Source organism: Camelus bactrianus, chromosome 4 (assembly GCF_048773025.1).
Source record: "Camelus bactrianus isolate YW-2024 breed Bactrian camel chromosome 4, ASM4877302v1, whole genome shotgun sequence".
Classification (NCBI taxonomy): Eukaryota; Metazoa; Chordata; class Mammalia; order Artiodactyla; family Camelidae; genus Camelus; species Camelus bactrianus.
In genome coordinates, this window is record NC_133542.1 from 60,181,179 (window position 1) to 60,195,984 (window position 14,806).

A 14,806-nucleotide genomic window follows, 5' to 3' on the forward strand; every position below is an offset into this window, starting at 1 on the left:
CACACACACACACAATAAACAAAGGGATTCCCCAAATCCCTTTTCTTTTTACTTGAAATGCTTGGGGCAGGAATAAAAGAGGGATGAGGAAGACCCCACAGCTACAATCGGCATGGCTTCATTTCTAACTGCCTCCTTGAAGGAAACCGGGGGTTGGGTGGTGGTCCTCACTGCTCTGCAGAAATGACACTTGTCCTGGAGAAGGGCCTTCAGGAGACAGTCATGCACCTGGGCACAATCTTCAGACTCCCAAGCAGTTGAGACTAGGATCACTATTTCCACTTAGCAGATGGGAAAACTGAGGCTCAGAGAAGGGAAGTGACTTGTCCAAGGTCACATCTGCTACTGAAAAGCAGAGCCTGAAGGAGGACCCTGTTCAGAGGACTTGATCAAAGAAGAGCTGGATTTCTGAGAGGCCCGAGCCTCGAGGGGCAGAGAAGCTCAGGGTCTATAAAGTGGAGCCCGGGGCTATGCGTGTGGAGGGCGCCCGGGGTGGGATGAAGTTTGGAGGGGGACTGGCAGATCCTCAACCCAGTGCTTTCCAGAAGCCACCAAGTGTCTGCAAGGCCCTAGATACAGGGTGGTTTCCCCAGATCCGGAAGAACACAGGCTCCCTCTGCCCTCGGGGTGTGGGCAGCACTTCCGGGATGTCACGCATCCTTTACTCCTCCCAACAAGCTGGGGAAAGCAGCAGTGCTGCCCCAGTGCAAGGAGGGAAACCGAGGCACTGCGGAGTGAGGCGACCTTCTTTCCACACTGCCTCTCCTGCCTGCACAGCTTTCTCCTAGACCCACCTCCAAGAGCTCGCCCTGGTCTTGATTAGTCCTGATCTGACATGCACGTGCTACCTGGTGGGCCTCAGACTATCACAGTTACTCACATCTCAGAAGCTAGGAGACCCCTTCACCTGTCCCCCAAATTCCCTGCTCAAAATCATCTCGTGGCCCATCTGAAGTCTGCCTTCTCCAGGGGGCCCCAATCTGTAGAGAGGGTCTTTGGCAGGGCAGGGTCAACTGCCACAGCTGGGGCCCAGATGGCAGGGGCAGTGTTTCCCAGGTACTGGACAGACCCCCAGGCTGGGACAAGGTCAGTGCAGGCTGGCGTTGAGTTGAGGCAGGGACCCTGCCCAGAGCCCTTTCCAGGTGTAAAAGTCACCCTGACTTCTCCAATCCTGCAGCCTTGGACTGCTGCGGTCAGAGTCACCAAGGACCTCAGGCCATTTTACCCACAGGGAAGCCGAGGCCCAGAGAAGCTGGACTGAAACCTGACTCTCTTGCCTTCCGAGCTAGGCACACCTATCCCACCCACTGGACCTCTCATCCCTGATTCTGAACGACCACCCCAGGATTACAGTCTGCAACCCCCAGGTTTTAGAGCTGTGACCAATGGCTCCTAAAGCCCCAGATGGACATTATCAAGGCCAATCTCAGTGGAGCAAGACCCAGAGAGAAACAAACACTTGGGCCAGGGCCCACAGCCTGAAGCCAGCTCATCAGCTGTGTGCCATATCAAAGCCAAACTTGCAGCTCTGGGCCGGGGACAGCCTCCTCCCTGCACCAGAAGTGATCTGCTTGTCCTGAAGCATGACATGGACTCTACCACAGCCACATCCAGAGCCTAGAGGAATGCACAGCAGCTTCCCAGGTCACCCAGGATGGATGAGGACTCTTGGGGATGAAGGTGACTCAGCATGGTAGGCATAGGAGGTAGAAGAGGAGAATTCCCCCAGAAATTCAGATCCCCAGAGCTATTAAAACAAACAAACAAAAAAGCCACACCGGGAGCTGGAGTCTGCAAAGGAAAGGCATGCATGCCCCAGGGTGGTTGTTTCCTGGTGGCTGCAAGCTCACCTGTGCCCACTACCTCCTGTGTCTGCAGGCGGACATCACTGCACCCTCAGAATTGCTCCTCCAATAGGACAACGAACACTGTCTAGTAGATCCACCCGAAAGAGCTCCCAGTTCAGGGAGTAACAGTGCTTAAGAAACTTGACTTCCCACTCCCTTTCCAGGAGAGAAGTGCTGAATGATGGACAGGCAGGGAAGGAGAGGACGGAGCCAAGCCCACTCTCCTGACCTCCAGCGCGGACCTTAATAACCAGCTGTTTCCCATGATGGATAACAACGCATTTCCTCTGCTCCTTCCTTGCAAAGGCCTCCAGGGTTCATCTGCCTCTGAGCATCCTGGGGGCAGAACCACACCCTGAGATGGACCAGATGATTTTCTGGGGGCTGGCAAGTCTGAGAGAAAGTCAGGCTGGGTTTTGGGGGTGTGTCGCAGGGAAGGTCCCAATCACCACGAGTGCCCTCCCACAGATTGGCATTATTTTTTCTATTTGTCTCATTATTGCGTTTTTCATCTTCCTCCCCCAGCCTCCTCTCCTGGACTGTGAGCCTCTGAGGCAGGGCCACATCTGTCTTGTTCACCAGTTGTGTCCTAGAGCCTGTGCCTGGCATACAGCGAGCACCCAACAATTACGAGGTTTTTACAAGGGAAGAAACTGAGGCTCAGAAAGGTACAGAGCAGGCAAGGGGTCAAATCCCAGCACAGAATCCCAGTGCTGGGATTTGAATGTGGATGGGTCTCACTCCAAAGCCAGTATCTTAACTCCCCTCCTGCTGGCTGTCAAGCCAGGGACGGGGCAGGGACAGCTCACCCTGGCTGAGCTGACGGTGGTAGAGGTCCCGTGGCTGCCTGTGGATGAGCCCGTGTCACTGTAGGAGACCATGGAGTAGGTGTCCCCAGCCCCAGGGCCCGGGGGCTGCTGCGCCTTCATCGACTCGATCTCCCGCCTCAGTACCAGGTGGTCGAAGCGGTCCAGGTCTTGGGGGGAGATGGTGCCTCTCACCTCAGAGAGGAGCGAGAACTGGAGTCAGGGACAAGTGGGGCACTCAGCAGGGAGCTCCACCAGCAGGTGGGATGGCCCCCTGCTACCCCAAATGACCTGCATGCAAACTTGGCCACTGGCCTCCCTCCTTAACCCTCTATGGCTCCCCACTGTCCCAGGAGAAAGTGCAAACACCTTCACCTGGACACCAGGCCCAGTGTCATCTGACCTTGCTTGCCTCTCACCTCTTCCTCCCTGGCATCTCAGTGTGCACAAATGGCTGCAGCTTCCTGAACAGGAAGCTCTTGGCTGTCCCTTCCCCCTACTTCTCTCCAAATTGCATTTCCTCTATTAAGTCTTCCCAAATGTAACCACGCCCAGCAGATCCAATCACTTTCTCCTTGTTGTAACTTCTGAACCTCAAAGGACTTCCTCTAGAGCCTGGTTTCCAAAGGAGGCAGGACAGCACAGTCACTTAGGGGGTGATTTATAAAAATTACTGGTGGCTGGGAAATCAACTATACTTCAATTTTTAAAAATGGGGGGAAAAATGTATTAAAAAAATGACCGGTGGCTGGCTCCCATCCACAGATGTGTGGAGTTAGCCAGCCTGGGGTGGGGCTTGGACAGCGCTTTTTAAGAGCAATCCAGACAATTCTAAATGTACACTCAACATGGAAACCCACTGCGTCAGGGCCTCGGTCACAGGAACTGTAATTGGCGGTTTCCCCAGGAGTCTGCGGGCTTCCCCAGGCCAGGGGGGTTGTCTCAGTTACCAGTCTCTGCCTGGGGTTCAGTTTAGGCCTGACTCTTTCTGGGTTCTCCGTAAAGGAGTGGGGGACAGAGGGCAGCAGGGAAGGATGCAGAGCCCTGCAGAGCTGAAGCCGGGCCCCCAGCACCGCCTTGCCCAGGGAGGCACGGGTCACCTTGGCATGCGTGTTGAGCAGCTCGAACAGGGCCATGACGAGGGCCTCCACGGAGATGCTGCTGCGGCGGTACTCCTCCAGGTAGTAGGCCATGGTGGCGCGCTCCTGCTCGTTCAGCAGATGCCGGGCCTGCTCCTCCAGCAGCACCCGCGTCTGGTTTCCCAGGCTGCTCAGGGTCACCTGGGAGCCAGCTGGCCCCTTGTAAAACCCCAGCTGAAAGACAGCAAGACAGAGGCCTGGGTATTCGGAGCTGCTCTGGAACTAAATGGCCAGGCCAAGCTGGTGACCACACTGCACAGGGATGGGGTGGGTCCTTCTGAGGTCTCGGCCCATGCGGTACACCTGCAGATGTTAACAGGATGTGCTCAGAGCACACGGCCTCGTGCAGCAGCAAAGTGCTTTCATGGCTCACGTAGCACTTGTACGCGTTACCTCTTCAGAGCCTCATGACAATTCATTGTCAAGCAATATTACTATGGTTCCCATTTTATTCTCCAGGTTGCAATATCTCTCTTGGTAAACTGAGGATAATAGTAACTTTATTTCCAAAACATAGCTCAGGTCTGCAAACACACACTCCACCCGTCCCCGCCACTGCCTCTACCATCATCAGCCGTGAGGGTAAGACACCACCTGGTCTCCCCTCTTGTCCCCTCTGCCTCTTTCTGTCTCCTACACAGAGCTGCTGAGATGGCTTCATCAAAATACAGATCCCATCTTGCTTCCCTCTTTAAACCCTTCAACAGCATCCTGTCATTTTAGGTTAGAAGTCAAGCCTCTTACGCGACCCACTAAGCCCTGGGTGGTCTGGCCATCCCACCAAAAAGCCAAGCCTGGTGCCTGCCTCAGGGCCCTGGCACATGCTGTGCCTTCTGACTATATCACCCGCCTCCCACTCCTGCAAAGATGTTGATCTCACTAACTTCTACTTAACATTCCGTTTACAGCCAAGACACCATGTCACTATCTCAGAGAACTTCTGCCCTCTCTCCGCCCCCTGCCCTCTCCCCGCAACTAAACTAGGCGTCAAATCTGTCATTCTCTCTCATAAGACCCAGCACCTTGCTTCGATGACACTGAATGTCTTTTGTGATTAGATATGATTAGATAGATTAGGTTTATTCCGTTTTTATGTATGTCTCCTTCACTGGGTGTAACCTCCACGAGGGTGGGAACCTGATCAGTTCTGTTTGTGCCCTTAACCCTGGTGTCCAGTGCGGTGCCTGGAACGTGGCGGCACTCACTGGCATGTGTGGAATGGAAGATGGGCGGACAGTCAGCAGGCCGCCCACATGAAATGAGCTCATGTACGTGAGCCACTCAGCCCACCCTGCCAGGCCTAGAGCTATGAAGAAACCGAAGAGACCCACAGACAGAGATCACCCTACCTTGTTAGTCCCTTCTGTGAGATCCCCAGGAAACCTATGAAGAAAGACAAGCACATTCAGCTTCATGTCTGAGCAGTTCAAACAGGCACAGGTAAGGAAACGCCTGATCTGCAGCAGGATGAACAACGGTTTTGGAGAAGCATGGCCTGCACTCGCCAGGGCCACTCAAGGGAATATCAACCCCTGGAGAGATGGGCAGCTTCTGTTCTCCCGACCAACCACATGCATAGCACTTCTAAAACCATGCAAGGTTGACTCCTGAGTTGTTTCCAACCCTACAGGACCAGGCAGGTAACAAGGAGAGGTGAGAATAAATGGCAACTGATACGTGGCCTCGGGGTCAGGACAGTCCCAGCGAGGGGTGGGGACATGCATCTGGCAGGTGCCGCTCAGCTCTAGCCTGTTTTCACGAAAAAAACCATGGGCTCAAGGTGCCAGAATCCCTGATTTTCAAGAAGTAGCCAGAAATCCAGCTTTTTTTTCCCAACGGGAAACCTGTTGTCCTTTTCAATGTTGGCAACTAATTTTGTAAAATTATAATACTCTGCAAGTGAAAGGAAGGCGGGAAGGAAAAAAGGGAGCTAGTCAGAGAAAGAGATGCCCTAGGTATATTTGGCTCAGGGGCCGCCAACCAGTCTGAGAATTTTGATGGAAATCCAAAGGTGACCCTTTACAGTATTAGCCACTGTGCAGCCATCTGACAACTATATTTCACTTTATGACCTCCGAGACCCTTTCACCCAAGTAATTCATGGGATCCTCATCCACACCTTTAGGATGGGGACTTTGGGTTATGATTCCCACTTTTCAGATGAAGCAACTAAGGGTCAAAAAATACATTAGGTGAATAAATAAAGAATGAGAGAGCTGGATCATGAGGTTCAGCTTCCCAAGGGCAACTGAGGCCAGGAGAGGAGAAGGGATGTGTCCAAGGTCATGCCCTGCAAATGGAAGGGACCCTGGGGTTGGGACCACAGGCTCTGAAAACCAGGGCAATCTTCACAGATCAGACCACGGTGGAGGAGTGGGAGGGACTGTTACTGCCTTTCAGAAATGGCCCTGGGGTCCTGGGGCTCAGAGTGAGTGAGCAGTGCGGCCAGACCCTGCTGAGTTCGTGGCGATGTCCCCAATCCGGGAACTGGCAATCCACTTGGTCTCGTCCACGGTGGTGCGAGCGTGGGGCAGCCTCCCGACGTCCTTCACCGTCAGGATGAGGTGCTGGGATGACTTGAGCAGCTTGACTGCCTCATCGTGCAGAATGTTGAGAAAGCTCCGCCCATTCACCTCCAGAATCTGGTCCCCAACCTGCACAGTCAACACAACAGTCACCTAGGCTGTTTGTAGGACACCAATTCATGCCAGGGGCTTCAGAGCCCTGATTCCAATTCTCCTCCTCGCTAACCTGGCAAGGAGGTCATTGAAGCTCAGAGAGATTATATGGATGCCTGAGGATCACACAGCAACAGGCTCAGAGAGGTTATGTGAATGTCTGAGGGTCACACAGCAAATCAATGGCAAAACCAACCTTCCAACCCTGAACCTTCCAAGCCCACACTCCTGTCACTAGAAAGGGCACCTCCCCTCATCGTAGCTATGGCTTTGAGGGGTGAGTCTATGAGATCCCCAAGGGTCTCCTTATATAGAAAACAAAAGCCATCTCAGAGGCCTAAAGGCTGGTGGAATTGGGGGTAGAATGAGACAAGAGGTATGAAGGTCTATTTCAATTATTTTCTTTCTACGCTTCTACATTGTTAAAATTTTTACATCAAGCATGAAAGTCTTACATTACCTTAAAATGTAAACAACATTTTAATTTATTCGAGAAAAAAACAGTAAGTGAGAAAACCAGCTTCCCCTTAAAGCAATAATACATTGCTTGATTCTTACGAACAAAGGCATTTTTTATCTTCTAATGTAAGAACATATTTTTTAATGAAAGGATCTAAAAACTTAGAAGGAAAAAAAAACTACCCTTCTCATAAACATAAATATGTGACAAAACCAGAAGAGTCTGGCTGGGAAGATGCTGCAGTGGGAGACGGGCAGATGGAAGGACACACAGCACATTTAACTCAGAAGGTTCAGTGCTTTTCCTCCACTAACCTATGGGCGCCTGGAAGGGGCTGCCCAGGGTCACACCTCACCGTGGCCTTGAAGGGCAGCCCCATAACATCAATTATCCATGGCTGCTCTTCCTTCTCCCCAGTGTTTCCACCCACTGATGGCACATGGTCACGCCCCCTCCCCCAGGATGGTTTTCCAGTGTTTTTCAAAGTAGAATTTGGAAAAGGAGAGCCAAAAGGGAATTTGAAAGAAAAAGACGAGAAAAGAAGACGTGATGACGAGGCTGAGAACTGAAACCCTGGTCCCCAGTTTCCTGTCTTCTGTTTAACACCTTCCTGCAGTTGGGGAGTTTCCAGAACAGAAAGTGGTTACACATTCAGACTTTCCGTCTCCCTTCTACACCAGCATTGATGTGCTCAGAGGAGGCCCACTGCATCTTTGCCTCCACAACCCCATTCAGCAACATTTACTGCATACCTACTATGTGCCAGGCTCTGTGCTGGGACACATGCTGAGCAAGACAGAGACCTCTCTGCTCTCATGCTGCTCAGCAGGCTCTGTCTTGTGCTATAATTGGCTTTTCCCTTCAGCCTCTCCACAGTGTCCCCAGGGCCCAGCACACAGTGGGAATTCAATAAAAATTCATCAAATGAATGAAAAGTCAGACACCTACTCCCCTCATTCCTAGCTCCAAGACCATCTCTCTGGCAGCTTAGCAGGGACCAGCACAAGACACCAGCCTGGAGCCCCAGATTTCAAGGCACTTTTTACCAGATGCTGTCTGTACGTCAAGGACCTTGTCTGTCCCTTTACATACTTTCCCTTATTTAATATCCTCAGCATCCTGTCAAGTAGGTACCATTGCTCTGCATCTCACCAGAGAGAAGATGGAGGCTCAGAGGGGTTAAGTAAATGGTCGGTGGCCACAGAGCTAGTGAAGAGGACAGCTAGGGTGCGAACCCAGGTCAGGCTGGCCCCAAGGCCCTAATTCTTTCTACTACTAGGCTGCTGTCAGGCTTCAATTCCAGCAAGCCCACAGCCACCATCCTGCCGTTCCTTCTCACCTAGCTCTGAACACCCACCCCCATCACCAACTGTGATTTTACTGCCCTGAGTAGATCCTCCAGCAAGTCTCACCCCATCTTCACCTTCCTCCACCCACTAACTTGGATTCCCTCCTCCTCACACCTGGGTTCCTGAGTCGTCATCCTCCTCCACGCATCAGCATCTGAAGTGCTCCCAGACCTAGCACCAGATTCATGTTCCCTCAACCTTTTGCTTTCGCAACAACCTTCCTAGCTTAAAAACCTCAACAACCCCTATATGATCCAGGAGGCAGCGTAATGCTATGGTGAAAGGTTTCAAAGACCATCAGACGCGGATTAAAATCCTGGCTCTGCTACTTTTATGCCATGTGGGATCAAGCAAAGCCCTAGTAGCTTTTGTCCCTTAGTTTTCGCCTGTGTGAAAAGGGGATCCTAGCCCAGGATTATCCCCCAAGTTTCTACAGTCATCAACATCTGTTCCCAATGCCACCAGCAACATCTACAATTCTCTCTCTCTTTCCACATCTTTGAGCTCCCTATTTGAGAAATCTGAGTCCCTGAGAACTCAGGCAGCCCCAACTGGTCTCCTCGTAAAGAGCCAGAGGTGAGAACACCTGATTCGGACTTGGCACACAGCAAGTGCTCAATATATGCTTATGCGTGGAGGTGTGGATTTCGCCACTTCCCACTGTGCCTCTCTCCCGGCTGGCGTTCCCTGATGCTAAGAAGCAGAGCTGTGTCAAAGGAGACCTTCCACAGGCTCTCGGGCCTTACAGAGAACGGAGGGAAACTCACAGGGCAAGGGTGGGCTCACTGGTGCCCATGCCATTAACCAGTCTGTCTCCCTGAGTAGCGGCTCCACCTCTCGCCTCTGCCCAACTAGCTTTCTCCCTCTCCCCTGCCGTCCCCAGCTGTCCCCCCACCCCACAGCTCCCAACTGGAGCCAGGCTGTCCTTTTCATCTGCTGAAGTGCTCTGTTTTCTTAAGTATCCCACTCAATAGCTTTGGCTTTTGTTAAGCTAAGGGAATCCATTTTAACCTTTCCCACACATTTTATTTCATCCCAGAAGTTTAATTAAAGGGGGTAGCATCTGAGAGACCAGACATGAGAGGGCATCCTTTTGTAAGCAAGTCTCTCCCCTACAGGTCCAGGCCTGGGGGAAGCAACTCAATTCCACGAGCACTTACCTGGCCCTGCACAGTGAGGCTGGGGGAAGGGGCGAAATGTCCCAAATATTGTTTGCAATGTACGTACATTAAAAAAGTGGTGTTTAGCTGGAACTCAAATTTAAAATGGGCGGTCTGCATTTTTATTAGCTAAATCTGGCAACCCTGCGGTGAGGGTGACAGTCACCTCTGGGAGCGATGGTTCTTGGCGGGGTCGGGTGCTGACTTAGTGCAATGGTTTCCAGACTTCGGTTACTCTCCTTCGCCCTGAGCCAAGCACCCGTTATTTATGTAGCCCTAGAAATCACCGGGGTACCACTTAACTGTAGCCTCCTCGCAAGCATTAGCCATGAAATCACAGGTCTGCTGTGCTAATCACATTTCCCTGCTTGTGCCTGTTAAATAAATACATCCCTGCCGGATTTGTGAGAGGCAGCACGGGGTTCGTGTGCAATCCACCTGCGGAACATGTGTGAAGTAGGAGTCATACTCCAGAAACCCCAAATTAATGGGGCATGTGAGCCTGTCTTCCGCATCTCCTGGCAATCCTCTCTTGTCCTTCTTCTGGGGTCTGTTTTAAAACCCAAGTTCCAGACGGGGCTGGTTTCAGGGTCTCCACGCATCCCTCCGCAGCATCTGAGTTGGTCCGAGTTACTCCTTTTTCTGTGTCCTGCTCTCTCTCATTCCCTTTACCTATTGGAAAGCTTCTTGAGGTCCGGCAGCCCTGTCAGAACAGGCATCTGCCTGCTCACTGTCATTCAGAGTTCACAAGCCACTTTCAAATAAATCCAGTGTCTCCCCTGCTGCTCACAGCAGCCTGAGGCCAGCCGGCTGTGGAGTCCCACCCCTACGGTGCAGCAGAAAGATGTCCGTTGTTCTTAAGTCAGGCAGCCAGGACAAGGTGGCTGTGTGGCCCTGCACAGCTCAAGTATACTCTGAGTGTGCTTCCTCATCTGTAAAACGTGCCTGGCCGCAATTCCCAGGTCACTGAGAAGCGAGTTGGATCACTTGGTACAGCGCCTGACACGTGAGAGGCTTTCAAGAGCTTTTCAGTGACTTCCCTTCCAAATGGTGGGGACATATCAAGCAACTCGCTCAGGGTCATGGTCACATGAGAACAAGGAGCCAGCATTTGAGCTCAGCTTCTCCTGTATTCTCCCCCACCCCATGCCACCTTTATCCTGCACAGTGCCTGACACACGAGAGGCGTTCAGTAACTGCGAAGGAGTGGCAGACACCCTCCTCCCTACTCCCCCGGGCTCACTTCTACTCACTTCCCCTTCTCCTTTGGTTTGTGTGATGTGTAGTTGGAGGTGACATGTTCAAAACTCTTCATCTGGCTCCTCCCCTAATGCCACCCCCCTCCCCCAAAAGCCCCAACAAAGAGCTCTAGGTGTTTATTCATTGCAGTTTTACTCTCTCTTTCCCATGGAAGCCAGCTTTGAGTTAAATGACATGGGGGTGATCAAGGTAAAGAGGGAAGATGTGGAGATTGAGAGGCTGAGGCCCAGGCAGCACAAGGGTGTGTCTGGGGCCACAGAGCGAGGCCACGGCAAAGCCTAGACCCTGAGGCTGATTAACCAAGAAAACACCCACCCGCCCAGAGCTCGTCAGGACACGACCCCCTGGAGAAGGGAGAGACAGAAGCAGAGTGTGATCGAGTGTCTAATATTGCTCAGCCTGCAGACAGGCACCGACGGGGAGGACGTGGAAGGATAAACGAATAAAGAAGGCTTTATTTTATTTGTCACCATGGGCATCCTATTTATCACCAGTGCTGGGGGAGCGGAGGGTGGACAGTGGGAATGCCCTTCATTTTAAGGCAGAGGAAAGACTCCTCCATCATCCACAGCCCATCGAATGACAGGCTCGGGTTTGGGACGCTCCGAGAGAGCGGGAAGGGAGCTGAACAAGGACAGGACACTGATTTCCCCTGAACTTGGCCAACCAATCACCAGGAAGTAAGAATTCACTTCTCCTGGGCCTCAGACCCAGTGAATTCTCGCTTCCCCTGGAAAGAGGAGAGAGCTCAGCAGGCTTGGGAGTGACTTGACCTTGGTAATGGTCCTTCATTACTCCCTAAGAGACCTGGGGAAAATGATGTTACTGCTCTAAGCCTTCCTTCCCTCAAAACAAGAACAAGACCACCAATCGATGAAGTATTACACTGACTGAATGAGAGGCCATCTGGTGCGTGATTATGAGCACAGACCCAGGAGTCTGTCCTCAGGGTCTAATTCCAGAATCTTCCACTTCCTAGCTGTGTGACCTTGGGTAGTTTCCCTACCCTCTCTGGGCCTCAGTTACCTTCTCTGTAAAATGGGGATAGCATCAAGAGTTTAGGATTAAATGAGTTAATACACTCTCCACTGTACCCCCAGCACCTGGCACATGGTGGGTGCTCGATGAATATTTATTGAATGAACACATATAAAGCAAGTAGAACAGTATCCAGCATACAGTAGGTGCTCAGTAAATGTTAGCTGCATTTTTGAAAAACCACATTTATCCTTGAAGTGACCGCTCAGTCACTCACCAACCAGATCTTTTGAATCTGCTTCCTCTGAGTCACTCAAGGCCATACCCCTCCGCCTTTCCACCTGCTTCCTCCGGGAGCCCTGCCTTCAGCTTCAATAGACCCACACATGTTAACCACACCCATGAGGCACATACTCTTATCCCCATCTTACAGCTGAGGAGGCTAAGGCTGGAAAGTGAAGTGACAAGATCTGAGATTTGGCCTTCGTTCGACCAGCTTGCCAAGCCCCTGCTCCAACCAGCACCAGCTCCTCCTTGAAGAATAACCAACCTATCCTTCCACCTCTGACGTGACCTCTCAGCCCCGGGCAATCTGCCATGCACACAGTAGGTGCTCTATTTGTGGCTGGTGAAGGGAACAAAGGCGCCCAAAGAACCCACAGCAAGAAAGCAGCAGCGCCGAGCTCCCCCACCAGAGGCAGTCAGGGGAGACACCCGCCAAACCCTCAGTCTGTGTGCTGTGCTGGGAGACAGGATGCATCCCTGCCAAAGGCATGCATCAGCGCACCCGAAAGCAGCAGACTTCAGGCCCTTTTCACCTCCTTCTCGAGACTTCACTGAAATGGATTTTGTGGCCTCAAATGAGGACTCCACTGATTGTAACATCACTGCAATGAAAATTCAAATTCTATTCAAGAATTTTATTGCAATTATGAATCTTTAATAATCTTCCATGTCAGGTATGAAACTTTAATGGGCCTGGGTTTTTTTATTTTTATATTTTTGGTTCAAGTGAGCAAGGTAGTTTTAATGAGACATTAGCTTTTCCCAATAGTTCAGAAGTCAGCAAACTTTGTCTGCATTTAAAAAAAAAAACTCAAGGTTAATGCTAAGAAGGTTCCTGGAGCAAGCAAGCTGGGGGTGAGGGCTGGGTCTGTGAGCTCATCACACAGCCCTCTCTGCTCTGACAAGGCAGAACCCAATCAGAAATGCCACAGATGGAACTGGCAAAGCTGGTGCGTACTGACTTCCTTCTGCTTCCTCCTTCTGACGCCAGCACAGCCACTGTCAGTCCTGCTTACTCTATTCAGAATGGGGCAGGCAGTCCTCAGGGAAGGCCTGCTTTAATCCGTAGGCAATCAAATGAAAAGCCTGAGGTCCAGAGAGGGGAAAGAACTTGCCCAAGGTCATACTCTGAGTCAAGGTCAGAGCAGGGGGAAAGAAGCCACTTCTGAGTTCTTCTCAGAGGAGAGTCTGGTTTCCAAGGAAACACAGCCAAAGGTCAAACCCAGGAGGAATAACAGCTATTGAACCCCGCTAAGTACCTCACTTAGACCCGACTTCATACCGTTTGGCTCTACACTTAATAAGCACCACCCAGGGCCCGGATGGGATAGCCCATTTTAGAGATGAGGGTGGTGAGGTTCAAAGAGGTGAAGTCACTTGCCCAAGGACACCCAGCAAATGGCAGAGCAGGATTTGAACCCAGCCCAACTGCTGTTCGGAGCCACAGACTTGTCTTTGCCCACTCAACATTTCAGATGACCCAAAAGGCACTCAGAACCAGCACAGTCCAAAAGAACTTTCTGCAATAACAGTCCCACGGCCCTCATCATGGTTTGAGATCATACTGGGCTGTAAGTACTGAGTCAGGGCCAGAGGGCTGCGTCCCCCTTGCATGTCACATGGGAGGCACCCGACCAGTGCCTGACAGAATCAGTGAACTTGTGAAGAAACAATTAAATGAGTGGGTGACCAAATACACAAACAAGCAAGTTAGTCCCCTTGCCCCTTCTGGTTTCTGCAGACAGGCAGGAGACATTTTTCATTTATGTAAAGGTTTAGTCTGACAAGGCCGGGGCATGTGGGGAGGCTGGGTACTTGCAGCTCTGCTCTGTGAACTGCCACAGGGAAAGAGTATCCAGTTTTTTCAATCAAACAGAAGACAAAGAGGTAAAAACACAAACCACAGTTTTGTTTTGGCTAGAATTATGCTCTGGGAAATGGTGCACACTTATCCAGCCCCTCATTGTGGAAGAGAGAAAACTGGGGTGAGGGGTGGAGAAGAGATGTTATGGGTCTGAGGCTTCCCAGTGAGCCGGCCTTGGAACCCAGCCCTCTCACCTGCTTTGTGCTGCTCCACAGCCCTGCAAGAATCAGTGAGTCCTCAAGTTCAAGTCCACAGCCTTCACGTACACAGAGTGACCAGTCTGAAGGGGAAACCTCATTTAGAATGGCGATCAAAGAGAGAAAATATTTAGGGATAAACGTAACAAGAAATGTGCAACACATATGTGAAGAAAACGTAAAACACTCAAAATGGACTCAACACGTAAGAAAAAAAAAAAGATGCTCTGTTGTTGGAAAAGAGTCAGCATCATTAAGATGTCAGTTCTTTCTCATTTGAAAACTTAACATTATTCTCATAAAAATACCAATAAGCTTTTGTTACATACACTGACATAAAAGTTCATGTGAAAAAATGAAACTGCATACGGAGGAACCCTAAATGCATATTAAGTGAAAGAAGCCAATCTGAATAGGCTACATACTGTATGATTTCAACTATACAACATTCTGGAAAAGGCAAAACTATGGAGACAGTAAAAAGATCAGTGGTTGCCAGGGGTTTGGGGAAGGAGGGGGGGATGAATAGGATTTTTAGGATAATGAACCTGTTCCATATGATAGTGTAATGGTGGATACATGACATTATACATTTGTCAAAACCCATAGAATGTAGAACACCCAAGAGTGAACCCTAATGTAAACTATAGACTTGAATTAATAATAATGTATCAATATTGGCTCATCATTGTAATAAATGTACCACATTCATGAAAGACGTTAATAACGGTGGAATTTGTGTGAAAAGATGGAGCGACAAGGGATGTACGGGAACTCTGTACT

At 50.8% G+C, this 14,806-nt stretch overlaps 1 protein-coding gene across 7 annotated transcripts in view; it reads right to left on the reverse strand.

Annotated features, from left to right (window-relative positions):
• Nucleotides 1-14,806, reverse strand: part of WHRN (whirlin) — an 80,085-nt gene that overhangs the window by 15,355 nt on the left and 49,924 nt on the right. For 3 of the 7 annotated variants that reach the window (XM_074362075.1, XM_074362074.1, XM_074362078.1), the window contains exons 4-8: nucleotides 14,021-14,119; nucleotides 6,244-6,446; nucleotides 5,142-5,175; nucleotides 3,754-3,966; nucleotides 2,657-2,866 (exon numbers count right to left, since the gene is read on the reverse strand). In XM_074362075.1, the coding sequence (XP_074218176.1) occupies nucleotides 2,657-2,866; nucleotides 3,754-3,966; nucleotides 5,142-5,175; nucleotides 6,244-6,446; nucleotides 14,021-14,119 (759 nt within the window). The remainder of the gene's footprint in view (nucleotides 1-2,656; nucleotides 2,867-3,753; nucleotides 3,967-5,141; nucleotides 5,176-6,243; nucleotides 6,447-14,020; nucleotides 14,120-14,806) is intronic. The other 4 variants (XM_074362077.1, XM_074362080.1, XM_074362076.1 and 1 more) reach the window with 2 other exon arrangements.